General features: G+C 33.7%; 1 protein-coding gene and 1 long non-coding RNA gene across 2 annotated transcripts in view; one reads left to right on the top strand and one right to left on the bottom strand.

Moving 5' to 3' along the window:
* The window catches only part of LOC104849454, a 16,633-nt gene extending 4,462 nt beyond the window's left edge, over positions 1-12,171 (bottom strand). The window contains exons 1-3 of the long non-coding RNA XR_776752.2: positions 12,098-12,171; positions 11,730-11,838; positions 11,429-11,507 (exon numbers count right to left, since the gene is read on the bottom strand). This is a non-coding gene — a long non-coding RNA (uncharacterized LOC104849454). The remainder of the gene's footprint in view (positions 1-11,428; positions 11,508-11,729; positions 11,839-12,097) is intronic.
* Positions 1-27,078, top strand: part of Qki (QKI, KH domain containing RNA binding) — a 135,494-nt gene extending 108,416 nt beyond the window's left edge. Inside the window, exons 6-9 of the mRNA XM_010605903.3 lie at positions 17,534-17,621; positions 18,906-19,205; positions 21,925-21,999; positions 26,024-27,078. Coding sequence (XP_010604205.1) covers positions 17,534-17,621; positions 18,906-19,205; positions 21,925-21,999; positions 26,024-26,040 — 480 coding nt within the window. The 3' untranslated portion in view covers positions 26,041-27,078. The remainder of the gene's footprint in view (positions 1-17,533; positions 17,622-18,905; positions 19,206-21,924; positions 22,000-26,023) is intronic.
* The last annotated feature ends 213 nt before the right edge of the window (positions 27,079-27,291 follow it).

Here is a 27,291-nt window from a genome sequence, read left to right as displayed (position 1 = left end):
TTTTTTTAAAGACAAGGTCTCACTATGTAGTTGAGAATGACCTGGAACTCACTATGTAGCCCAGGCTGGTCTCAAACTCACAGCGATCCTCCTGCCTCAGCCTCCCAGAGTCCTGGGATTATAGGGGTTCGCCACCACGGCCAGCTTGACTTTAGTTTTATTTTGGGACTTTATGTAGGTAGATTATTGATTTTATATCTTAATTCACTTTGAGACCTTTCTTTTCCAGATTCCACTCTGAACAGTGTTATAGCTGTATTCCACAAATAGTACATATGTTATTCAGTTCAAAATATTTTCAAATTTCCTGTGTGAATTATTTTTTGACCATGGGGTGTTTCCAAATGTTTCCAACTATTTTGAGTCCTATCTGTCCTACTGTTAAATGTTTCTAATTTCTTTTATATTCAGGGAATCTACTGTATATTATTATAGTCTGTTTAAATCTACTTATGACCCCCCACACACACACTTTGTAAAGGTTAGGCTTAAGACCTTGCAACATATTAGGGAAGCTCTCTACCACTGAGCTGTACTCTCAAACCTAATAATGACTTTTTTGTAGCCCATCGTAGGAACAGTTTTGATGAACATCCCACGTATACTTAAAAGTATGTATGTGAATGTATATTCTGTAGTAGTGTAGAGTGTATTTTCTATAAATGTCATTTAGATAAAGATGGTTACAGATGACCAGATTGTCTATACATACTTACTCTTTCTTAGTTTTGTCAGTTACAGGTAGGGATGTGTAAAGCTCATTCACAATGTTGTGTTCTCTCCTTCATGGTACTTAAAGGGTAAATGAATTTGAAATTATATATACCGATATATATCTAATATACATATAGATATATGTATTGTATGTGTGAATCTGTAGCTTACACAGCTTGAGTCAGTGAAGGCAAAACTTTTAGAGATGAGTTCCCAAACTGTAACCCAAAACCCATTAATTTATCACAGTGTGCCAACAGTGTGATTAAGCCTGAATACTGAGGTTTAATTTAGAAAATACAAGCCACACATTTGCATCTTTTGTTTTAAAAGTAAAACATATAACACATGTACCATATGTTTGCCACCACTGGCCAAAATGAACAGAGCTTGGCATTATTAAAACTTTACATTTTGTTTCATTTATATATCACTTTTCCCCTTGGTTTAATTTTGCAGTCTTCTTTGTTTTCTCCCACAATACTAGTTATTTTATGCAGCACATTTTCTATGGAAGTACAAGTATTTGTTCCCTCTTCTTCCACTTTTGTTAATGTTATGTGGCCTGCATATACAACTGCAGCATTGACTGTATCACTTGCAAATATCCCTGATAACATGAGGCACTATACCTAAAGAAAGCGATTTTCTTTCCAGCCTATGATAATGTACCCTCCTTGCTAGTCTGTTTCATCAAGGATTTTGCTTACAATGGGATAGAAGGCAAAAAATGTATGAAACAGTCTATTAACATTGCTAAACATTATCATCATATGTAAAAGTGTCTGTCCCACACACAACTATTCTACGGTAGTGCAATTTATGTGTCACATATCATCACTCCTTCACTCAATCCTCACTCAGTTTAGTTGGAAAATGTTAATACTATTTCTTAGCCAGGACTTTATATGGTCACACAGCCTTTAACCTTTTCTCATCTTGTAAGGGATCTAAAAGTCACAAGGACAGTGGAAATGAGGAACTATTGTCTCTGGTATGAAGGCTAAAGAAATGGAGATGAATATATGTCTAAATTTGCCTGTTTTCTTTTTCCTTTTTTTGTACTGGAGATTGAATTCAGGACCTTGCGCTTGCCAGGCAGGTGCAGTGCCACTGAGCTACACATCCTCTACCCATAAATCTGCCTATTTTCACTCTGATGTTTCCTACTTCTGTAGGAATCTAAGTAAAAGATTTCTGTAGGAGAGAAAACTAAACTGGAAAACCTAAAAAACTGAGTGGTGCTAGCCTTTATTAGAAAAATTAAATTATTTCAGGCAAGAGAGGCTTACATCTCATAATTTAAGACAGACTTTCACAGAACAAATACCACCAATCCCAGACAGTTCAGAGTGTTTATTTGTGGGAAGTATTACTTGATACTGGGTAGCCATCTCCTAGCCCCCAAGCTTTATATTTTCTCTACATGTTTATTTTAGGCATTTGAGAATTCGAATATTGAATCAATATTTAATATAGAGTTGATCTCTTTGTAAAGGTATTTACATACAGACATGAGTAATAAAAAATTAAATTATTGATACGATGAATTCCCAACTAAGAATTTTGAAATTTAAAGTTGCCAGAGATTTCAAGAAATACTGTGAATTTGAATATAACAGAACAAAAATTATTGTAATTTCCTTTAAAGAAATACTACAGATGTCATTGAAATTTAGGAAACTAGTAAAGAGAAAGTAATCTTTCACAAAATATATTTTTTCAATTTGTTTTTCATGTTTCACAGAGTTGTTTTTATTAAATGGCATAAATATTTAACTCATTATTATAATTATAAAAATTGTTTGTAACCTATAAGTAATCTTTCACAAAATATATTTTTTCAATTTGTTTTTCATGTTTCACAGAGTTGTTTTTATTAAATGGCATAAATATTTAACTCATTATTATAATTATAAAAATTGTAATTGTAACCTAAAAATAAGTTAGAAGATTAAATGAATGAGATAGTAAGAGATATCTTAACTCTACAGATGAAGTAGTTTTATCTTGAAATTAAAGTTTTTCCACTGGGTTGTTAATTGATAGTATGACGTTCAGTTCTGTACCAAATAATAATAATAATTGAAATAGTATTTCTGGTCTTCTTTTGATTTTATCAAGAGATGTGAGGTTTTAAAAGATGTATTAGAAAACATCTGACTGATGCACTTGCTCCCTGATGGAACTATAATGTGAAAGAGCATGTAAAAAAGGTGTTGGCTGCTTTGTGCCTAGCACAGCCATTTTAATCTGAATGAGAAATCTGTCCAGGGTCCCAGAGTACAGTAATTAGCAGTCTCTTCAGAGTGTCAGAGCAGAATTATCATTGTAATGGTTTAGATGCAGGATAAAAGGATTGAATTTGGGTCTGCCTGTCTGCCAAACTAAATGAGTTGCCATGGGAATTTTCAAATGTAAGAGGCGTTTACTTATAGCAATTTGGCGGGTTTGAATAAACTCATAAATTACAGGTTTGAAAGAAGCCAGTTCTTGCTTCTCTCCTATAGACCAGGCTGATAGCTTCTTAAATTCTTAATGAGAATGAGTTGATCCCTGCTCCCATGCAGGCATTCAGCTTATTAAGGCTTTTTTTGTACATTTAAAGAAAAATATTTTGTTCCGGATCCACGGAGGGAAAAAAAATGACAGCTCTAGATACAAATTTCTTTTCCTAAGTGTGTTTGTAAATAATGCTATTAAAATGATTGTGTTGTTTTATTAAACCTTAGCCTGATACTGACTTTTTGTTCGATGCATGTAATAAATACATATTTTTACATGTGCCAGTTTGTGTTAGAAAGTAAGATAAACATTTAAAGCCTTTTCTGGAAAAAAATTACAGTTTTCAGGTTCATAAGCTGGGTTAATTACTCAGGTTGCAAGCAGATATATACAGAACAAGTTTTGAACCCTGTGTCTCAAAGGAATTGGTTTTTGGTGAGAAAACACTCCCCTAAATATCTGAGGTGATAAACTTTACTTATGCTTGTATGACCTGATTTATTCTTAAGAAAATCAATAATAATGATAGTTCTTGCTTTGGGTGTTTATATTTGACCTCCAGGAAAAACATTCAGAGTAAAGCCTAGTATTTAAAAATTTGAGATTGTGAAATTCACAAAAGAAATGAGGAATTTGTGGTAGGTTTATTAAACATCTTAAATACTAGATTACAGTTTTATAAAATAATAACTGGTGATTGCTAACTAATGGCTTGAAAATGCCATGATGCTTGAAAATGCATCTTTCAAAAACGTTTTAACAAGGAGATAAAGGAATATTAAGAGAGAATGTTGCTTTAATTGGGAGAGAGGAAAATAAATTTTTTTAAAGTACAATAAACATTTTTGGTTTATACATTAGTTTTTACTGTTCAATGTATAATTATGCATTGATATTATTTTATTAAAATCCTGTAGGCTCTAAGATTATTGTTGAACTATTGCTAAAATTTAATGATGGATAAGATCATAAAAACTCAAATTTAAGTGTGGAATACAGAGAGTAGTATAAATTCCTTACCTTTTATGCTGAGTTTATGTAGAGCTGTTTGGAATCAAATTGATAAAAGGCTGATTGTGCTGTGTGTAAGATATATGCTACTTTAGGAAGCAAGAGAAGAAAGCACTCACAGAAATTGAAATGTGCATATCTTTCTTGGCAAAGAGCCTACAGTAGAATAACAACAGCATCCTTCCAACTAGAATTTTCACAAATAATTAAAAAGCTATTTACTCATTTTGGATAGCAATTCATAGAGTTTAGGAATGTGACATTGTATGCTTAAAGAGATTAGTCAGTATATTAAATAGTTGGCTTGTCACTGACCAGCTGTATGAGCTCTGTCCATAACGTTATCTGACAGTGGCTCAAGCTTCTTAAAATCAACAGGGAACTTTGCTGAATACATAAAAGTTTTATTTTAGTTTGATGAAGCTCCTTGGTGATAATATGCCTTGCCTATGGTGGCTATGAACAGCTTTCACAAAGAGACTCTGCAGGAATAGAATTCCTTTTCATTCCTTTAAGGATTCATTGAAGAACAGCACCTTTCAACATATGAGTTTGTTGAGGTTAATAAACAGTTTAGATGGTTCAGGAATTCTAAATTTAAGTTATCAGAAATATAAAATTAGGGATTCTAAGCATAGAAAGATAGAGCAGTATGCTTTATTCCCTAAGAAGTATTTTTGAAGCTTATACAGGGAGTCCTCATTTAATCATGTATGTCATGCATCCCTCAGAAATTACATGTTGAATTTATGATACAGTATTTTGTAATTGGTTGAACCTGTTAATTTTTAAATAGCAATGTTTGTATCCCACAATTAAATAAGGTCTTCATTGGTGGGGATAGTACATTTTAATTTGTTTTGCAAGATGTGTACTACCCTATTAAATGTATAATATACTATACAAATACTCTAAAATTAATAAAAATATTAATTTTTATTTTATTAAAATGAAATGTATTTAATGGAAGAAAATAGGTATTTTCTCACTGTTTTCTTTAGTTCAATTGTTTTCATACATCCCTTTAATTTGTTTGCATGCCCTTCTGATGGTTGGTAAGTAGCATCATGTTCCTTATATATAGGCAGAGGCTTTTTATGTCATTCACATTATTAATGTATTTGATATGGAGTTGGCAAAAATGTATAAATCCCAGATGTCCCATATTAAATTTTATTTTTAACTTGTTTTTAATTTTTATTGGCATTTCAAATGTTTGAGTGTTGTTTTTATTAAAATTATTTAGACAGTAAACATCGTGATACTTTAATATTTAATGAATTTGATAAACATTTTAAGATTGTTTCAGATATGCTTATTTGATAACTTGTACTGTTGCTTTATTTTTCTCTTGTGATTTTGATAACTGAATTTTGAAAATTTAATTTCAAAAGTGACTTACTACCTTTCTTCATAATAAGACTCCTTTATGGGAAATAACTTTGAAACCACATTGCTGAATTAAAGTAGTAGATGTAGATGTCTTTTTTTTTTTTTTTTTTTTTTTTTTTTTTTTTTTTTTTTTTTTTTTTTTTTTTTTTTTTTTTTTTTTTTTTTTTTTTTTTTTTTTTTTTTTTTGCTATTATAATGCCTTTATGGGGAAAAATTCAAATCTTTAAATATAAAATCAATATAAAATATATATTGAATTGTTGTTTAGTTATGCCTTTAAATTGATATAGCATCATCTTATTTTTACTACCCACTTTGTGGTGTTTAATACCTGATGAAGTTAACATATTTTCAGATTATCATACTTTGTGATATTAATATTTTATGCATTTTATTGTGAAGAGTGGTGGTAATATGTTCATCTTAAATACTCATTACTAAATAACCATTTGCGGAATTATATCACACTTGTGAAAATAAAAAGAAGCATTAAGTGACTGCCAGGAACAACTCACTTCACAAATTCTCCTGAGAAACTACTACTTTGCCAGGCTAAAAACCAAGATTTCAGTATATGCAAGGAGTGAGATTTAGTAATATAAATGAATAAATGCTAAGGTTATTATTTATTTGATGACTTGGTAGTTTGCTTTTCCAAAGTGTCACATCCTAAAATTAGATGCTTGCCAGATACTTCTGTCACAGTTTAGTCACCATTGTAGTGGTGGTTATTCTAGGGCATACCTCTGATATACAACTCCAGATCAACTGTCTGCTCAGCATTCCATCTGGATACCATAAAGCCATCTCAAATATAATATTCCTGAAACTAAAATCATATTCTGTGCTGCTCTTACATAGTGATTCCTGCCTTGTTTTCTCTCTGAATAACCATCTTTGCCTAGGAGTCATCCACTTTCAGGACACCTGTTTTTTCCTCTGTCCCCACTTTTTATCTAGTTTGTCACCAAATTCTGATTATCCTTTCAGTAGAAAATGAATACATCTTTTCTTTTGTCATAGTTGGACTAGGTTTAATTACTGTGGTTCTTACAGCTAAAGGACTCTATTTAATATAAATATCACACTCCTTGTTTTTGCCATGTAGTTTTCAGTGGCTCTGTTTCACCACGTGGTAAAAATGTATGGCATTCATAGTCTGTCTCATATATGTGCTTACCTTTCTAGATTTCATATCATTTCTCCCTTAGACTTATGCTTACATGCATTACATAACAGTTCCTATAAACACCCTTGTTATTTGTGTGTGATAGAGACCTCTACTAGACACACTTCCTTTCTGTTGTCTAATACTGTTTTGGAAATGTGAATTTGGGGTACTAACAATATCCATATGGATATGTCCAATAGAATGTATCTTTCTAATGTGTACTGCTAACTCCCTTCTCTAATTAGTCATTATTTTCTCTGTAAGATCCACAAAACAATTCCTAACATATAAGCACTCTGCCAAATTCCCATGATATGTATTCTATATTAGCATTACATACAGTAAAATGAATTATTTATTGCAACTGAATTTTTTGCTTGTTTGTTTATATGTATCCCTCTTCTTCTGACCAGACATTTCAGGGATAAGAATGAAATCCTCATTGGCTCACACATGCATAATAAGTTGTAAGTAAATGTTGGTTGAATTGGTGAATTAAAATTCTCTAACAAAACACTCATTCCTTGCTTTTTTGTAGTAATTTAGAACCTAAATACACATTCATGCAAAATCTTTAATAAGTCACTTAACTTCTGTCAGTTGATCTGTTCTAAATTAGTTTATTCATAAACAGTTTATTATGTGATGATGGTTGCACACATTTGTAAGTACAGTAGACTACAAACCATTGAATTGTATACTCTAAGCATTGTGTTTGTGTAACTTAGATGGCAGTAGAGCTGTATTTTTACAAACTATAGAGTATAACCATTTTAAGAACTGAAAGATCTGTGGCTGATCTATGGAGAAATTAAGGTGAAATTCTAAAGAAGTGATAGATTTAGTAAGGTTATTTTTAGGATGTTGCTCCTTTCCTTAGACATGGTGGGCACTGCTGAATAGTTGAAGGGAGAAGTGATCTAGTTCTGTTTTAATTCTGTCAAGATCATTCTGGATATAGGCTGAGTGAAGATGGGAAGGGACCAGAAGACTTGCAAGGAAAGAAATGTGTTATATATCTGCTTCCGCCTGATGGTAGTTGGACCTGAGGAGTGAGAGTGGAATTAGAAAGAATTTGATAAAATAGGCAGATATTTCAGAGGTAAAATGTGGGATGGTGAAGCATGATTGACAAAAAGGTATCATATATCATTCCAGAATTCTCAGTTGTACTAACTAGATAGATAATGCTACTAGTCCCTAAGAGAGGAAATATGACCAGTGACTAGTTCTTTTACAAAGAACTATGAGTTCTGGCTTAAATATAGCAAGGATGAGAAGATGCCATTTGGATATAGGAGACTACTTAGGGGCAGGTCTAAGCTGAAAGTGTAAGTTTCAGTTACCTATTTGTGGCTAGAAGTTGAACATTCAGCCTTTGAGACTGCAAAGAGAGAAGAGAATTTCTAGCCCCTAACATTGAGGAACTCCAGCATGGGAAATGGGTTATGAAAATAGAAAGTACAAAGAAAAGGCTGGAGAAGAACCAGGAGAGTGAGAGGAGGTAAGGGCATAAGTGTGCAACTTTAGATGGACCTAAGTCACTTGACAGTGTCAAGAACAGCAAAGTCTACATTGCCAGTTTGATTTGGTGTTGTAAAGATTGGTAGTAATTTTGATGAGAAGTACTGTGAAAGAGTGGTAAATGATAAGAGGTGATGCCCAGTTTGTAGTAAACAGTAGGGAACCATATAATTGTGATCTTGGTTATGTTCTAAGTAGAACTAGGATCCTTCCTTAAGAATTTGTTGCTGTCAGTTTTCCCACTGGAGTGGTATATCATTAATATCTTTGTCAAAATAAGTGAGTTTTGTGTATGTGGAAAAGTTTCTGAGTCAGGGAACTCCTTTCCTTGATAATTTCATCAGCTGTCACAGGGAATTTCTTGTCAGCCTTGGAATGCTTGTCCTCCTCTCGATACTCCTATGGAACTTTTGTACAACTTAAATATTCACCCAAAGTTTTGAGGTCACTCAGTTATTTATTGGCTGTTTTATAAAAGAATCCTTGGGTTCTTAAAATGTTGTCCAGCATTTATCATTTTCTCACTGTTTCCCAATTTGTTTCTAATGATACTTGCGTTATGAAAGGTTCATAAGCTTGTCACTTTAATGGATGTGGTGCAGTTCTGAATATTCATAAAACCTCAGAATACAGGCTAATGTAGCAGTCAAAGTGAATAAAATTATGGACCAACTCCCAAGATGACCATGTATCATCATCTTGCCTAAGGACTCTGGTAATTGTTAGTATCATTTAAAGTTCCTAAGTGTGGTAACATTTAAAGTTCTTACATCAATACTACCCTCTAAAATAAGGTATGGTATGCTGTAGTAATGCAGGTTTTTTGTTTGTTTGTTTTCATAGTTGGTCTTGCAAAATTCCAAGTTTTATTTCTTTTGTTTTTCGTACCAGGGATCGAACTTGGGACCTTGTGCTTGTGAGGCAGGCGGTGGCATCACTGAGCAAAATTCCCAGCTCCAAGTTTTAGTTCTTTAATATTCTCTTGTTCCTAATAGTCAATTCTTAACTACTTACCCCACCCCATTTTTTCCCTGTACCAGGAATCAAACTCAGGACCTGGGGCTTGCCAGGCAGGAGCAGTGCCCCTGAGCTAACTCCTTGGCCCAATAATGGCTTTTTACTAATTTATTTTATGCTTGCTTTAAAATAAATTCTTTTACTTGATACATACTATTTACCCCTTAAAATTAGGAAATATTTATAATTTATTTCAGAAATAAATTGTTTTGCAACCATAGAGGAATATATTGCTTACATTCTGAGTTTAGTATTATTATTTAATTCTCCAGGTGTTTAAAATTAAAATTAGGAAATATTTATAATTTATTTCAGAAATAAATTGTTTTGCAACCATAGAGGAATATATTGCTTACATTCTGAGTTTAGTATTATTATTTAATTCTCCAGGTGTGATTTAACCAACTTGCTTCATAGTTTAATGGTGGGGGGCATCTAAGCCAAATAAATTTTTTTTGAAGTTTTACTATCAGTGTGAGGAATAGTATGGATCACATATACCTTACCTCTAAAGATGATTAAAAGATTCAATCCCCGGTACAAAAACAAAACAAACAAACAAACAAAAAAAAGATGATTAAAAGAAATAAGAACAACAATTCTTTATAAACCATGAATACCTTAAAACATGAACTTTTATTAAAATCCAAAAAGAAAAGCCCTTTATAAGAAATACTTGGTAACTCATTTCTCTGAGCAACTATACTCCCCTGCTGAATGCTTCCTATATCTGCCTCAAATAAACCTCATATCTCTTTAAAAAAAAAAGAACTTCTTAGTTTGTCTGTTTTTTCCTGACCAAGGAATACAGTCTTGGCAATCTAGAACAAGAATTAGAGTCAGAGCACCTATTCTTGTCTGACTTTACTGTCATTGTCATGTATCATAAAGGTCAAAAGTCATCAGGTGACACCTGAAGAAATTTCAGACCCTCTTTCCCTGTTTTCTACTTTGACCTGACTTTGAGTTTCAGTTTTAGTTGTTCACATTGAAAGTATGCCTTTAGATAGCTTATAAATCGACAGAAAAAAAAGATGAGAAGCTACCTTAATTGGCTTAGTGTCACCATAATATATGTTCAGAAATGGTAGTGACTTAACATTTACTCATTGCCAAGTGGCTGTCTCCTTGTATTCTAAAGGTCATCCATTATGCTTAGTGGCTCAGAAATCTCATGAATACTTCCATGGGTAAGATAGGTTACTTTGAAGAAAGCTTACAGAAAAAAGGACATTATACCCTAGAATTACTTTGGAAGTCTTGTAATAACAATTGGGAAGAATTGACAGTTTTTATCACAGATCTTCATTGATGAGCTTAGTACTTATACTTAACTCCTTAAAATTGCATGCCAAATTTTCTTGTAGACTTTCTAGAGGAGTATGTAGTTATTTCCTTTCTCTCCCTAATAGATGATAAATCTGGCAGGTTAGGGACCCTGTCTAATTCTTTGTATCCCAAGGTAAGTCTTTAGTACTTAACCAGTAGTTGGTGAAATGAATGAAAAAATAAGTAATTCATTTTTCCGTACCATAAACTCAGCACTCATTCAGATTATGAGTTTCATTTTCAGAACTTTTTATCAGAAATTGAATTTGATAAGGTCCACCCACTTTCACACCTACTTCCAGCACTACACTTACATACACTTTTGTCGTTTTTTGTTTGTTTGTTTGTTTGTTTGTTTCTCTTCTCCACCTTTTGCAACAGATATTTAGATCATTATTTTTAGGTCCCTCCTCTTTTATCTTCTACTGTAAAACAGATCTACTTTCAATTCCTAGTTTGTACTATACGTCTCACCTTCTAGTTCAGCCATATTATCTAGTAATATCCACCTAAAATGTAAAATCAACTTTAGAGGTCTTTTCATCAACAGAATTAATGAGGTGGCTCTGAAATGCTAGTATGTTGCCGGAATTATAGATCATATGTAAAGAATAAAAGGAATTTGTCATCCCTATTTAAAGAATTAGATCACAATTTGTATTACACTCATTGGGTGAAATAAGTGCTTATTATAGGGCATGTTAGCTTTCTCTCATTCTGACAAAACAACAGAAAGTAAAGAAAAAAAGATTTATATTGGCTTACTGTTTCAGAGGTTTCAGTCCATGGTTGTTAACTGCCTCCACTGCTTCCAGGCTTGGGCATGACAGAAGAAAGTCACTCACTGTAGGTAAACCAGAAGGCAGAAAGAAAAAGGGGCAGAGAGGAGGGAGCCAGGAAGAAGAGATATCCCCAAGGTCATGCCCCTGTGATACACTCCCTTCAACTAGGATGTATATCCTTTCATTACTTCCCATTAGTGCGTTCAGATAATGGATCCATCTGTGAATCAATCCACTAATGAAAGTACAGCCCTTATGATTCAGTCACCTTCCAAAAGCCCTACCTTAGAACAAGTGAGCCTTTTGGGGGTACATTTTGGATCCAGACGATAACATTGGAGCATAGCTTTCTCTTCTGCAATCATTATTACTTTCGAAAGGACCTATTTATGCCTTATTGAAGAAAGGCAGAATATTCGATCATAAGGTGAAAATCTTTTTTTAGATTTATATAGGAAATAGAGATATCATGTGTATGTTGGGTTTTGTTTGTTTTAAACTTTTCTGATTAAGTCCAAGTGTTTCACACTCTTCTCCTTACTTTGCTTTGCCTGTTTGAAGTTTTTATTGCTAAACCAAGTATTCTGATTAAGCAAGAGTATATCAGATCAGTGTAGTGGGAAGAAAAAGATGAGTGATACTTTGTATTTACCATTTAGACCTATAAATTAGTGGTGAAATGGTCATCATTTGGCCTATCAGTTGAACTAAGGGCACTTGACAGAGATCAGCATTGCCCACATGAAGTAATGAGGTGCTCCTATGCAGAGTAGTTTGGATTCCGCTCTGAATCACTGTTGGGTTTCAGTCACAATGCTTAGAATTTCTTTGATGGTCTTGGGTTTGTGAATGCCCTCTCTTTGTGAGTGGCTTAGCACACTATGTGGTAGTAGATAGACACAGCACACTATGTGGTGTAGTAGACACATAGTTTTTTTCTGAACTATCTGAAAGTAGAAGACTGGAAAAGGAAATAGCGTGGAATCAAGGAAACTAAAGGAGCTAAAAGAAATGTGTGAGCATGATTGAAACTGAAAGTTCACATTAGACTTTTATAGAATGAGGTTGGTAGCATGAGATGAAAGATTGTTGGAATAGTCATAAATGCCAGGTTAGGAAATTCAGATTGTATGAATTGGTAATGGAGAGCCACTTAGCTTCTCTACCAGTCAGGAAAACAGAAACTATAATAGGTGTTTCAATAGAGAATTAATAAATTGGTCAAACAGGTACTGAGAACTGAAGAAAGGGAAAGGAGACAGGCTGTAATGCAAATTTAGAAATAATAGGAAATATAGCTATAACCCTAGAGGAGATCAAATAGAAGTGGTTGTTACTACTGTTAGATTGTAGACACCTTGACAGCTCTAAGGAATTGGAAACAAAGGCCTCTGACGAGTTGCTCAGCTCCACTGGAACCTGAGGATCTCAGCAGAGTGGATGCGGTTGGCTGGTTGCTAGTGCTGTAGAAAGTCCAGGAAAGAAATGTAGAATTAGAAACAGCTGCTTCTGGCAAGTGCAGAGCTGAGAGGCACTAAGCAAGGGGAGGAACACATCCATTCTCCCCTTACCCAGCTCTTATGGCTCACTTTTCTTAATATCTCTCATTATATGTCTCAGTTGAGAAAGCCTCACAGAAAACCAGCTGGCAAAGGAGAAGTGGTTATAGAATGCTAGACTGAGCATTTCAAAGTATGTATATGGCAGTTTAGTTTGAAGCTTAGTAACTGCTGAATCATTTTAGAAAATTTCTAAAAGTGTCATTAAACAGTATCTATTTCTGTATACTTCTTCTAATTTTATAGGATAAGGTGGAGTGCATCAACCCAGTTCATATTCAGCCATGTTGTAATATCTCCATTTAAGTGTTTAAAATAGGTTTTTTAATCTTAAACTTTCAAAACACAACTTTTGGTTCCATAACCCTCAGCTTTAAACATCTCATTAGGTAGAACCATTATCCAAAATCCTAAACACCAGTCATTAATTACTCTGTGTGCCTTATTTTATGCATCCAAGTGTAAGTAAGCCTTGTCAAGCTTTGTTGTTGTTGTTTTTAATTCTACCCCGTTCCTCTTGATCATCTTCTGTTTCCTGGGCTTTGTTCATGCCCAGAATTACTCATTATATCATACTATGACCTCCAAATAGCAAAATAATCTTTTAAAGACAAAAATTCTGTTATGTCAATAAAACACCTATTTAAAATTAAGACACTGAAGTTCCTTGACAGTCTTGTCTGCCAAAGCTGACAAGTGAAATATACTGTTTGGTATTGAAATGCTTTATAAAATTTGATCCTTCTTTGTTTTCTCCAGTTTGTTTGATCAGATTTTATTCCCCAAGTAAATTAATCATGAATTTTTTTGTGTTTGGAGAACCTTCTTTACCTGTTATTTCAAAATCACAGAAAAATGAAGATCAAAATTAAGAAAAGACAAGCTAGCACGTGAATGTATGTGGTTGAGTCTCCGCAAAGTAAACATAATTTATGAAAGTAAATTGGTATATGTGGGAGTCATCAAAAAAGTCTATAGTCTTGGAATACAATTACAGCTATTCACCTATAGAATGAACACACAGAATGCTTATAGACAAGAGCTAGTCTAAGCTGGAGGCAGAAAACCACCCATGCTCTGTTCTAAGGGGCTATGCACAAAATGTTGGAGACATGGCTGTTTGTATGTGTTCAGTTTCTTGAATACTAAACTAGAGATTCAGGATTTTTCTCAGGCAGTGATTCAAATTATTTGTTAGCTGATGCAGTTTTAATGATTTGGGGCATATTCACCCATTTGTTTCAGTTCTACAATAATTTTATTTGTAATGTGAAATCTGATGAATTCAGAAGATAATTTCACTTGAAGGCATCACAGCATTGGAGAAGATAAAATGTAATGGATAAACCCAAAGAATTTGAATCACATAGTCTAGTGGAAGCCAGTTTTGCAATGTGATGTTTTATAACTTTTGGATAAACTACCTAACTAGCCAAGCCTCAGAGATAATATAGTACCAATAACTTAATTTTGTTATAGAGCATAAATGCTTAAATGCTGATTTCATGTCTAGTTCTAATAAAGTAGAGCAGCATATAAATTGTTTTACCTTAAAAATTTAAAACTCTGCTGCCCTCATCTGCTCTGCTTTTAAACATGACGTATTTCTATTAAGAGCTTAATGTAGCTCTTAAATATACTTGATTACAGTACCTATATAGAAATAAATTCTAGTCCTTCTTACTTAGAAATTCCCATAATTCAGAAAGGTGTATTTACAACATGTTTTTGTCTCCACTTAGTTTATTTTTCTGTCTGTGATAGATTGGATTATAGGAGTGTTTCCCTAGACCAGTGATGGTAAACTGGAGCTTTCAGTGATAACAAATCACAGCCCTCTGTGGCACACATGCCATAGGTTCATCTCTGCTGCCCTAGACTCTGCTGGGGAAATTTTATAACCTGTGGTTCATTATCTTCCTGCAAATCTGAAAAATTCTTGAATCTCCAGACATTTCTGATATCACAAGTTTCAGCTATTTGCCATGTCTTTGTTATGTTTCTGAACTTTCAAAAGTAGAGGTACTTTTCATAGTATTTTAATAATGTTTACATAATACTTCCCATGTAGTTCATCTACCTATGACCTAGCAGCTCCATTGCTAGTATTTATCTTAAGATAAATGAAAACTATAGTACTCACAGAAGCCATTTGTGAGAATTTTCATAGTGGCTGTGTTCATTATAGCCCAAGTGAAACAACCAAATATATTGCAGAAAAATGGATAGACAAACTGCTACTTAGCCTTTTATTAAAACAAAGAACTACTGGTACGTGGCAACAGCATGCAAGAGCATTGGTGATACTCTGCTAAGAACAAGAAACTAGACATGAAATAAATTACATATGATTCTGTTCCCTGAAGTTCTAGATTAGGTAGTAGCCAAACTTGGTATGAATAGAATCAGATGGTGGTTGGTGTTTGAAATACAAGGCGACTTCATTGGTACAAACATTCTGTGTCTTGATGTGCATTCATAAGTTGATCTGCTGTTACCCTTAAGATGTTGGGATTTCACTGCATAGAAATTACACCTTAATTTTCTAAAGAGTTTAAACATAAATAGAGTTCTCAAATATTTGAGAACTCTAGGCAACTACAGATAATCACTTGAATTTAGCATTGTAAAATATAGTTTTATGTCGTTAATGCTGGTCCCTGATCAAGGTTCTACAAGATACCTTGTGAAATACCTAGAATTGATTTGTACAGCTTCAGAATGCTGTATATGGTCAATTGTTATCCTTGAAAGAAGTCTAATTACAAACAAGATGACTGGGTGTATAGCTCAGAGACAGAATGTTTGCCTAGCATATATAAGATTCGGGGCTCAATCTTAAGTACCCCCCCCAACAGGACTGTGTTTAAGAGCAGGTCTTAGATTTGAAACAGATATGGCATACACCCTCCAGTAGAGTTTAGGCAGGTTCATATCCCAAATTTTTGCCAAAACAAAGACAACAAGGTTAAACTAATCACTTCCATGGAAAATAATTATGTGGTGAACTTTGTTTTTTCACGAGACACACAGTGTCTTGCTCTATAAGAGTTGTAGAAGTGGTAAGGATAGGAGGGTAATGCTCATTTGCAGCAAGACTAACTGGACTGGAATTCCAGTGCTGCCCCCTAAACCTTCTTCTTTTCTGGAGAGGCATTAATTTAGCCTGCCTTAATGTGTTCCAGTCCAGCATGCATAACCTGCTCTCAGTTTCAGGCGATAACATTGTGGTGGGTAGTGCCAGCACTCTAAATGAAGAGTTTGCTACTCTGATTTTGATTCTCCTCTTTCAGTGATCTCTACTGTTTCCAGTATCCTGTATCCTGCAAGAGATGTGTGCATGTACAAAAGCTAGCAGGCACACATCCATTTCATCAACTTTTCTCTGGTTTTCTCCCATGTTTGACATTGTGTCACCACCTAATGAGTGCTTGGGTATCCAAAAGAAGTAGCTCAGTTCAAACATGTTTTAAATCATCTCTTCTCTCTGTGCAAGACTTCTTTCTCTTGTCATCTTTATTTCTATTTTCAATATTTTTTTTTCTGAAATTGTCAAGCTTGAAAGCAGTATGCCTACTGCTTCCTTCTTTAAAAGTAGTGTATAATATATAATACCTTCAGTATTATACAACATACTTTTACTGTTATATATTCAATTTTGAACCACCTCTTAATAAATTTTAATTTAGGTGATATTAATAGTTTTACTGAACATATTTCTAAAGTTCTGTCACAATGGATTTTGAATTATCCTTTTTCAGTAATGGCTTACTTTTTTTTTTCCGTACCAGGGGGTCAAACTCTGGACCTTGTGCTTGTGAGGCGGGTGGTGGCACCACTGAGCTAAAGTACCCCCAGCCCATTGGCTTGCTTATTTTTACCTGTAATTTCTTTGTTTTTCAAAGAAATCATATTTACCTTTTTTCATTGGTCTTTGTACAACTTGCTGGGAGTCAGGGAACAGCAATCACACAGCTGTACTTGTGTCGTCTTCCTGTATTCTTTTGTAGAATAGGTTTTTTGAAAAAGTTGTTGGTGGGACATTGAATGTTAATCTTCACAGTTTTGCTGCTCATGTTTTTCTTTAACTTTCTGTGATTTATTAAAAGTCTGTTTATTATTTTTTTGCTTCACACTATTCACTGCTGTGATGCCTAAGATCTTTTCGCAATGACAGTTGCACTTAATTCTTTCTCAATCGGAGAGAAATAGAATTACATTACCTTTTTAGTAGAACTTAAAATCAGTATAGCATATATTAAAACATTGTTTTCAAGTAGAAATGTATCCACAAGCCTTTTAGAGTATATTTTGTGTAGTAGGTTACCATCACACTACACACCTTATGAATACACCTACACACTAAGAAATTAGACTTTAATATGTCAGCACCTTTTTAGTTCCTAATCTTTTTTATTTTTCTGATTGAAACAGGTGGCTATAGTCCCATGGTATTTGTTGTATGTAGATCTAACTGAGGTGTCTGGACAATCTCAAATTCTTATTGCTCTTGTGTTTTCCATGTGTAGGCAGAAGGAGAAGATAGCCTGAAGAAGATGCAGCTGATGGAGCTTGCAATTCTGAATGGCACCTACAGAGATGCCAACATTAAATCACGTAAGAATGAGAACTGAGCCCAGGGTGACACTGTCTTAGGCTGTTTTGTCTATAAGCCTTTCCTCCTTTTGGCAGCATAATCCATGAACCATTAGAGTGAAAAGTGGAAGTAAATGTGTTACTTACTATACGACCAACAGTCCAATTTTTGATGCTTCCATAAATTGCAAACCTGATATTTTATGTTAGGATATTATTCTTCAGATGAAATTTCAGCCTCTAAATTTAAAAATTTGAAGAATTTAAGGCTTCCAGTTCATGTTGTTACATTAATGTAAAAGATAAAATTTTGAAAGTGTTTTTTTTGGGGAAAATGAATTTAAAGTATAGCTAGATGAAATGACCCTTATATTGAACTCTTTCCTTTCACCTTGCTTGCATGTTTCACCTCCAGTATTTCTCCCTATTGAATTCATATATGAGTTCACAGAGATCAGTTGGTAGTAACTATTTTCAGTCTGTTTTTTGTTTTTTCTTTTTAAGGGATATGTGCATGTTTTTATAAATTACAATTGATTGCTTTTCTATATTTAATAGGAAATGATATGAAATTTCTATTTTGAGACAAGCTAAGGTTTACACATGCCATTTACATGAACGTAGCATATTTAAATTACTCGTTTAAAAATACATATAATTATAAAGTTCCAGCCAACTTTTCAAAATGTAAACAAGCCAGTGGGTTTAAAAGTAACTGCTTTACAAGTGGTGGATTTTAATTTACTCATAAGCATGTGAGTATATCACTTTTAGTCTTGAATTTAAAAACAGGACTGTATTCTAAAGATCAAGGCAATAATATATACACCTAGTGGTTACTGGCCTTACTTGATGAAAATTATTCTTTGTTTAATTTGAAACTGAAGTTTCACTTTGGAAATATACCAAAACTGTATTTCTGTGGACTCCAGTCATACATTTTTCGGTAACATCTTTTAATGCAAGCATTTTCTTGTGCTTCTGCATGTACTTTGGGTCTCATGAACTATTAAAAGTCAGTATCAAATAGATGAACTAAATATAACATTTTAATTGTCTCATTCACTTTTTTTTTACAGTGGCTTTTTAATTTTTGCACATTCTTAATCACATTGGGAAAGGGAAGGCTGATTGCATTTGATTGGTGTGCTTTGACATTTTTGTGTGATCGGTGCATGTACTAATGATTTCCTTTTATTTTTCTTTTTTCTTGCTTTTCCTTTCTTTTTCCTACTCCTCCCTAATTTTCCCATATTTTTTACTGCTGTCTCTGTACTTCTTTCTAAATTTCTTTGCTTACTGTAGCAGCCCTTGCCTTTTCTCTTGCAGCAACAGCCCAGGCTGCTCCAAGGATCATTACTGGGCCTGCACCTGTCCTTCCACCAGCTGCCCTTCGTACTCCCACGCCAGCTGGTCCTACCATAATGCCTTTGATCAGACAAATACAGACCGCCGTCATGCCAAACGGAACTCCTCACCCCACTGCTGCAATAGTCCCTCCAGGGCCCGAGGCAGGGTTAATCTACACACCTTATGAATACCCCTACACGCTGGCACCAGCTACATCGATCCTTGAGTATCCTATTGAACCCAGTGGTGTATTAGGTAAGTTCTTCTCCATAAGTGGTTAATGGCAGTCTCCATAAATTTGCTGCTCCAGACTTTGAAGTGATTTTGTCAGTTTTAGGGAAGCAAGATAAGTTTCCATTAGGAAAGATTAAAATTTTATTTTAGTTTAACAGTTTCCTTGTTAAAAAACTGCACCTTACGTTTGCATAGGTTCATTTGGTAACTCACAGTCACTTTGGTTGGGTAAATTTACTGCATAATTTTGAATAAGAAATACTTTTTCCACATTGGACTTTATTGCAATTATTCTTGACTTATTTTTGGTCCCACCCCATTGCCCTAGTGCCTCTATTAGCTCCACTTCTCAAAGTTAGATTTTATCTCACAGATTTATTTGGCAGCTAAAATTTAAACTTTCTGTGTGAAAATATTTTAAGAATTTTATAAAATGTATATTATTGTGTTTTTAAATGTTTATAATTACTTGAAATGGAACCAAATTACAAGATTTTTGGTTTTCATCTTTTGAATTTCTAGTTAACATTAAATTTGAGATACTCCTGTAATTTCAGTAGTACAGTGTGGCGTAGATAAGTAAATACTAAGTTACTGATTTCAAAGTCACAGTGGAGGCAGAAATTAAGGTCATAATATAAACACTTAGTTTTACATGAAGAAAAAATGGTGTGCTCGAAAAAGATATTACTGATGCCTTTTTTTTATAGAGTGGATTGAAATGCCAGTCATGCCTGATATTTCAGCCCATTGACTTGCTGGATGAAGGACTAGAATACAGCAGCTGTTATAACACGACCAGTCAATGTGGAACAAACTGTTTCCGTGCAACCCCTTTGTTTTACCAGACAGAATTGAATACTTTTTTTCCTGAATTGTATATGACCTTGGTGCTGAATGCATGCTGTTGACTCTTAGCACTTGGATCTTTTAAAGTTATCCCCCCCCCAGCGTTAATATTGATTTATAAAAAATTGAAAATCTTTAATGAACCAGACTTAAGATTTAAACTTGAAAATTCATTGTTAAAGCCACAGTGCTCTGTATGTTATCTGTGTGTGTGCATGCACTCAGGTGCCTTTTGTTTTATGAACAAATACATTTTATTGTACATGTTTTCTGTCTAAATCATTGTATAAAATAATTATAGGTCAGAGCTATACCACAGAACTATTGATGAGAGGCTTGTTTCTGTTGCACATTTCTTGAAGCATTTTTAAAATAACATGTAACCTATAACCTTATTTAAGTTTTCCTTTCTATTAATACTCTGTCCTGTGGCCCATGCATGCTCCTTACCCCCAGAACTCCTCTCTGCTGCACCCACAGCATCTGTTCCCGAGGAGTTAGGACTCTTGACTTCATACAGGGCTGGGGCTCTTAACTTCCAGCTGCCATCCAGGAACTTTGAATGCAAGATCTCCCTGGTTTTGCCATGTGGAATTTTAGTTGTGTACAAATCACTTATCTAAAATGAAATAAAAAGGGTGATGGACCAGTTTACTGCATAGAAACAGAGAGAGACTGCTGTGCAGTTCGTTTCTGACTCTAAAGTAACATATTTTTTGTTTTCAGAAATGTTTATGAAAACTTAATTATTAGACTGGCAAAATTAAGAGCAAAATATACAGACTCCTAATTGACATGCATAAGGTGATTAATAATGAGTCCTAAATGAAAAAAATTATCCATTGTGATAAATGTTATTTTTCACTTTGCTATCTAAGCAGTAAAATGTGATATTTGCCCCTTGGAGAACTGAGGAAATTATTTTAAATTGCTGAATTACAATAAATTTGCACACAGATAACATGCATGCTATATATAAAGTCTCACATTAAATTATCTTAAAATAAGCATTGCCCTTCAAAACAGATGCAGACTTGTGTGTTGGTGGTAGTGAGGAGATTGGTATTAGCATCAAATCTTCATTGATGACTAATTTTTAATTCCCTTCCTTTTATCTTTAGGTATGGCTTTCCCAACGAAAGGCTAAGAATTCAAGATCGGTCTTAACTGAACCCTCATCAGATCTGAATTTAACAAATGCTTAGTCTCAGCAGCCTCCGGGGAAAAAGCTTAGCCTAGCAGTCAGTGGCTTACTTGCACTTTTTGCACATAGATATAAAGTAAAATCATGTTATTAATTTGGTTTAGTCTGTAATATTACAAAGTAAAGGTAATTTATAAAGGAGTGTATAGTAGTGTACTGACTGCTAAGTGTACTATACTGTTTGCTTTACTAATCACCTAATTCATTGCAGTTCATACTTATTGACTCAGAGTTTAAAACCACAATCTGTAGGCTTTAAGAATCACTTTTAAACCTTTTTTAAGTAACAAACTCCAGAAGTGGTCTTAAGGTTAGTGAATAATTGTCAGTATTAAACATGGCATTATTTAGTCCTGCTGCAAGAAAGGCACTTCAGTGAATATGTGACTAGTAAAGCTCAAATATGTTTGGTTCTAATAGCGCTCATGAAATACTGTAACTTGGAAATTGTAAATGAATGAATGGATAAGATAGGTTAAGGCCAACATGTTTGAAATGAATGCAATATTAATAGATGCATATATGTGACATATTACAGTTAATTTTAAAACTACTGTGCCTTAACGTGTTTCTTAAACTTTTGTAGTAAATGAATATTTGAAATCTGTTTTGATAAACCTGCTGTTAATGTTTTCCCACCCTTACGTATGTTTTCTAACTTTGTCTTGGTGATTGCAATTTAACTAGGTGCGGTGGCTACTAAAGTTCGAAGGCACGATATGCGTGTCCATCCTTACCAAAGGATTGTGACCGCAGACCGAGGTTAGTTTAGTTCTGCAGTTCTTGTTTATAAGAAATACGTTGGGTGTCCATAAAACTTGCAGCACCACACCTGATGGAAAATGTAACTGCTTACCTGCACACTATTTCCTCTCCTTTTCTAAACTCATCTGTAATGATTGACAGGTTTAAGGGTTGGGTTTTTGGGGGGTTTTGTTGTTGTTGTTTGTTTGTTTTGGTTTGGTTTTTTCCTCCCTTCATATTTTAACTTATTAAATTTTCTATAATTATGTACTCTGATTTATTCCTACTAAAACATAAATTAGTTGTTTTGGGGAGCTATTAAATTTTTTTATGTTGCCTTAACTATTTTTTCATGAATAATTTTTGCAAAAACTTTCCTCTTACTGTTCTAAATTCTGGGTTGGCATTGCAAAATGAATTGAATGGATGGTGCTTTAATGAGAGGAGTAAAGGAATATATGCCTCCTGTGTATTTTTGGAGAAAATTGAAGATTTAGTTTCCATTTTTTCTTTATCATAAAACATTTGAGCCACTGTATAAACGTGAGGGTGTACATGTCACGTAATTAGCTGAAATCCACTAAGTCAGGACTGTGAAGATATTTTTTCGTGTAGTGGATTTTTTGAATATAAATTAGAAAATTATTTCCCTGTTATTCTTATATTTTCTTGCCAAAATGAATTCCCTTGTTTTTTGTCATTTGCTGCTAAAATACATTATCTGAAGGTATACTTTTTCTTGAAGTTCTGTGGTATAAGGGATCCAACTGTTTGACTAACCTGTGACTGGAAAATAAGTCTTCATTTTTCTCCTTTTCAGCATTTGTAATTTGTGTCCTATATATGCCCTTGGACCCTTTTATAAATTATTTATACTTTTAAGAGGAGGAGGTATTTTCGGTTTATTGACATTGAATTGTTTCACCACAGGAATCACAAGCATGGTAGCAAAGGATTTTTAAAAATCTTATTATGGCACATTTATTACCTAGTAATTAAATTGGTCAAATACCTCTTAATTTTGTGGGGGGCTGATAGATTTTTCTCAATTTATACTTTTTTATGAATTTATGAAAGACCTGGTTCAAATGGTTCCTTGAATACTCTTGATAAATACTAGTCACAGGTCTTGTCCAGATTTAGAAATAAAATGCCTTTTCAAAGACATTGGTAATATTTACTTAGCATCATAAATAATTAAAGAGGATTGAAGAGTTGTAACTACTATATACATTATTTGTAGTGACTTTTCCAAGAAAAGAATCAACCCTAAGCTCAGTGATTGTCCATAAAAATAGTTCTTGCAAGTGTGCCATGCTCCAACACACCTCCCTTCCTACATAAGAGCAACTTTTCTAGAGATGGGAAAATAAAGGATAGCAATACGAGGAAAGTCACTAGTTTTAAACAGTCCCATGAATAATCTCATGAATAATTTGAAGCTTTATTTATATTGCTGATGTCTAAAAAGTATTTGAAAGTAGTTTTGCTTCTGATAAGGTTTCTTTTCCTTTATCTGTCCCCTTCAGAAGATTTCTCATAATTCTGTTTTAACACAGTAATTATTGATTGACTTAATACTCCAGTGCCTTCAGATAGTTGAATATATTACAAGAAGATTTTGCTGCATTTGGAAAATGTCAGTACATTTCATGCGTGGCATTTTTGTAGTTAAATGTGTTTGGATTAGTTCTATCACTGTTTTTATTCAAAATGCAATGTCAGCAAACCGAAATGCTTTTTTTTTTCCCCCTCTCTTCCCAAAATAACAGTATACTCCTTACGATCACCATATGCACTCATTGGGTCTAAGGGAGATGTCTGAAGTGCTTTCATTTAAATTATTTTATGATACTACTGTTTTCTCTATTTTTGAGGTTTATACTTATTTTTAAAAATCTTTTTTTTTTTTTTTTTTGTACCGGGGATTGAACTCGGGTCCTTGCACTTGCAAGGCAAGTATGGAACCACTGAGCTAAATCCCGGCCCTTTAAAAATCTTTTGAAGAGAAAATTATTATACTTATTTGATGCAAAAAAAAAGCCCTTGGACATATAACCATGTAATTCTATGTAATCATTTAGCATGCTACATGGTTGATAAATACCTAGTTCTTTACTAAAAATAAATCCACCTCTATTATAAACATTTCAAAACTGAATTTGAAGCTTATAAAAGGCCAACTGACTCTTTAGTTGTAATAAACTACAATGGTTTTACACAGTTGATCATACCTGTGTGTACTGTAGGTGGCCACGACTTGGCAGAGGATTTATTCTAGGTGTACTGGTATATATAAATGCTAGTTTGCTTTGTTTATATATTCCACAGTTAAGTATAAAAAATTTTCTGAGTAATGATTTTACAAAAAACATTACTTAACATAATTTGTACAAGAAACTTGAACAATTTTAATCAAAATCTTAATATCAAAATGCTTTAATAGTCCATATTTTGGAATACCTGTGAAGAAGTAGTATGGCTATATCATGTTAAATATTTATTTTGTCCTCAGCATTTTTTAGTTTAAATAAAGTTCTACTTCTTTTTAAGAAATTCAGGGAAGATTTGGACACATTGAAGATACAGTATTTTTGTGGTATTTATACACTGTCCTAAGTAGTAGACTATAGACAACATTTTCATCCGATGAAGGTAATAAATCAGCCCATCATGTAGATCATTTAAACTCTGAACTTTACACATACTGAGTTTTGACTTTGAAGTGGCACAGAATCTAAGTTTGCACTGAGTATCTTTTCATTTATATCTCCTCTGCCTTAGTCACAAATGGCAACAGTACAGAAAATTCTATCAAACCTCAGAATATAGTAGAAATAATTAAGCTGTTGAATGAGTCTTAAAAATTATACTACTGTTAAGTGGACCAAGTTTGGTGAAGCAGAATGTGACAGAGGTTAATTAAGGAAGGAACAACTCAAGGACATTGGGAATGATAACTTTTCCACTTGAGAACTATTTTGTTTTACTGTAATTTTTTAAAATTTTTTGTTCTTTTTTGTTATTTTGCAAAAGAAAATAGTATTTACAGGTGGCTTCTTTTAAACTATAAAATATAAAGCAGGAATGTATATGAAATGTCAGATTTTATTGTATTTGCAGAGTATTAGCTTTGAAATTGAATAAGGAAAGCTGTTTGTAGTTTTAAAATGCCTTATTGGTATCAATTAGAAATTTCTTCTATTTTTTGATGTACTTAGAGCTCTTTTGAGGTATAGAATTTTAAGTGGCAGGATTTTACAGTGTTTACATGCAAGTACATTTTATAAGTGTTCAATATGTGTAAAATAGTATTTTCAACTGGAAAGTGTTGGCCAGTGTAAAAAGACCTGGCGTTTTTCTAGTTCCCATGATGTTGCCTACACTGCTAGACTACAGTTTTGCTTTGTATCATGAGGCCAAGAAAGTCCATGTTGTTTGTAAATAGAATAATTGAAAAGCAATAAACATTTATTGAACAAAAGAAACCTTGTTTGGCCCAGAGTTTATGTCAAACCAAATTGTTCATAGAAATTCAAATTTCTTTAGATTTCATTTCTGTTAATCATCAGTTATTAATAATCACATCCATCATTAATAGTTGCTTAATGCTTGCATCTGAGAGAATACTAATGCTTAATAGCAGTCAGATACTGATAACTGCACTGACTGTTCAAAATTCTGTATATGAAATCTATTCATTGTTTTCCAGTTTCCTTCATTGACTGCTACTAACTATTAGTTGTTAGTTGTATTTTATTTCTATTTTTTTCCCCCTGTTAACCAGTTTTTTGTTTTTTGTTTTTTCCCCCCCATGGGAGTGGGTTCTTCTTCATTTGTTCAAATCATGATATGAAATTGTTCTGATTTTAATTGTATTCTGTAGATGGTGTCAATCAGTTTGTCAGAATTAAACATGCTTTTTTTTTATTAGTTGTGATTAGTTTTTCATGTTGTCATTAAGCCGTCACTAGCTGAAACTAATCTCTTCTCTATCTTTTCTTTTCTTTTTTTGTTTTGTTTTTTGTTTCTAACCACCCAGCCGCCACCGGCAACTAACCTATGACCTTCTGACCTCTGAACTCTTCACCCAATGATGACCTGACCATGCCTGCCTGCTGATCAGTTAACTGGTAATCGCCTTTGCTTGCCTGTCGTCAGTGCAGCGAGCTGAGGCACTTGTCCGTTCGTCTTACCATCTAACCAAACAAAAGACAAAGAAATTGTTCTCCAACTCAGCTTTTTTTTCCCCTGTTTGGGTGAAAGTGGTTCTAGCACCTGCACTGAATAGTAGTAAAGCAATAAGGCCCAACTCATCCCACAGCACTGATCATCTCTCAGTATCCCACCCTAAGCGAACGGTAAGAAGGCCTCTCTTAAGAAGGGAGACATGGCCCTTAACTACTCGATGACAGAGGCAGTTACTGTGAGAGACTTCTAGGAATCTTTTTCTTCTCATAGCAAAGTCAAAGCTCTCTGAATGTACTGTGTGATGATACATCATGCATGAACCTTTGGTCAGGGATGTCATTGGTGAAGTGATTTCAAAAAGTATTCAAAATTTGATATGCTGTTTAGTCACTACAGTGCCCTCAAAGGGCAAAAGTTGCAGCCTTTTTTATATTGCCTGCCAAAATTTGAAGTATTAGAAAAGTGTGCCATGAGAAAAAAACAAGGAGTTTTGAAAAGTAATGCAAAGAACAAACTGCAACACTATTTTTGAAAAGATGAATATCTGAGTAAAAATTAAACTTTATTTTACACCTCCTTAAAAATATATATGAGAACAAGGTACATGCATTATGTGTCACATTACTGGGCAAACTGTTCAAATATTTTTTTTAAACCTCCCTGTATAGAAAAAAATCATTAAGGATGTAAAAGCCATGCTTGCCTATTTGCTGTATACATGTAATGAAATTGTAGATAAAGTGTAGTGCATTGAAACAAATGAACAAAAAGTAGATACTTTTACTATACAAGGGTGCTGGTGCAGAAAAAAATATATATATTTTTGGAAATGTAGCATTTTATACTTTCAAGTGTTATAAAAAAAGAAAAAGAACAAAGAAACCCTTTATTTCATTAAATGATTTTTTCTGGTGGTTGTCAAGAAACAAAAGACCAAAAGAGCCTTTTTGTCTTTCTTTTTTATTTTTTAAGTATTGGAATAAGTCTAAAGAAAAGAAAGTGCCTTATTTTCCTTCATGGTCATTTAGTCAAGTGTCTTGTAAGATCAGCTCCTCCCTTGGAATAACAGTTAATGCATGTTACTCAGTCGCCCAGTATGTGAATGAAGATAAGAGGGGA

Source organism: Fukomys damarensis, unplaced genomic scaffold, assembly GCF_012274545.1.
Source record: "Fukomys damarensis isolate Sample0158 unplaced genomic scaffold, DMR_v1.0_HiC HiC_scaffold_14, whole genome shotgun sequence".
Lineage (NCBI taxonomy): Eukaryota > Metazoa > Chordata > Mammalia > Rodentia > Bathyergidae > Fukomys > Fukomys damarensis.
Note: the sequence above shows the minus strand (reverse complement) of the source record. Positions and strands in the feature narration are given on the sequence as shown.